The sequence below is a fragment of the Gigantopelta aegis genome, chromosome 3 (genome assembly GCF_016097555.1).
Source record: "Gigantopelta aegis isolate Gae_Host chromosome 3, Gae_host_genome, whole genome shotgun sequence".
NCBI classification, from domain to species: domain Eukaryota; kingdom Metazoa; phylum Mollusca; class Gastropoda; order Neomphalida; family Peltospiridae; genus Gigantopelta; species Gigantopelta aegis.
Window position 1 is genome coordinate 59,762,530 of NC_054701.1, and position 1,198 is coordinate 59,763,727.

At 41.2% G+C, this 1,198-nt stretch overlaps 1 protein-coding gene across 1 annotated transcript; it reads right to left on the reverse strand.

The window, feature by feature from the left end:
• Positions 1 to 276: 276 nt before the first annotated feature.
• On the reverse strand, positions 277 to 927 carry LOC121368750. The gene has a single exon (XM_041493498.1). The coding sequence runs from the start codon at positions 925 to 927 to the stop codon at positions 277 to 279; it is 651 nt and encodes a 216-aa protein (XP_041349432.1).
• Between the last annotated feature and the right edge of the window lie 271 nt (positions 928 to 1,198).

The following is a 1,198-nucleotide window of genomic DNA, read 5'->3' on the forward strand; positions in this document are numbered from 1 at the left end:
TTGAAACTTATGATAGAGGTTAAATCCTCTCATGGTAATATGATCAGTGTCCTTCAAGAAAGTTTCTTGAAGACACACTGAAATAGGATTATGTTTTTTAATTAAAACACTTAATTCATCAAAATTGGGCCCAAGCCCACGGCAGTTCGACTGAATTAGTCATTAGGGGGAAGTACAGGAGTTACCTTTGGCTTATGAGATCTCTGTGGGTGTGGACGGTCATCTGGCACTATATCCATTTGATCATCCACATCAGCCAAAGCTTCAAATGGATTGTTACTTTTTTTCTGCTTTCTTCAGTCGTCCTGAAGAAGAATCCTTATGCTGCATTTTGGTGTCTTTTCTTGACGGAGGCTTACTGGGACCTGGCTCCCCAGGCGATGAGCCTCTTGATGGATTCCTAGAATCCAAACACACTTGAGTAGATGTTGAAACTTGTTTATGAACAGTCTGTTTTTTGACATCTTTTGGATGAGAAATCTTCTTAAATGTATCCTCACTGTTGGGCCAAGTTAAATCAGTTTGAGTAGCTATACTCGTTGTAGAAACCTTGAGAGCCGTGGCATATGATTTACCTAATACCACACTTTCCACTTTGGGCACTCTCGCGAGTACGCAGTGTTTCCCTTTACAATTGGTACATATCATATCATTCTGACATGTCTTGCTGTCATGGTCAAACTGACCACAACGAGCACATGTCAATCTGTTGCGACATGTATTCTGTCCATATCCAAACTTTTGACATTTGAAACACCGTAAAGGGTTGGGGATGTAACGTACAACTGGTATATACAGGTAACCTGCTTTAACTGAAGTTGGAAGTGTAGGCACATTGAATGACAGAATCAAGGTGTTTGTCGGCACAAGTTCGTTGTTCCGACGAACCTTAATCCGCTTGTGAAGAGAGATTTTCGCAAATCTCATCCTCACTAACTCTTTCCAAATCCCGAGATCGAACTACTCCTTTAGATGAATTTAGATGAATTTAGAGTGAGGGACTCACAATGATAGAAATGTTGCATATCATTTTAGATTTAAGAAGATTTCTGGAACGACTCTCTGTTGAACATTCAACCAACAATGAGCCATTCCTCAATTTCTTGACAGTTTTGGGCTCTCCAGCCAAGCCTTCGAGCCCTTTCTGAATCGCAAAGGGCGACAGTTTTTTCAAGGCCCCTTCATCGGAAGACCCGAT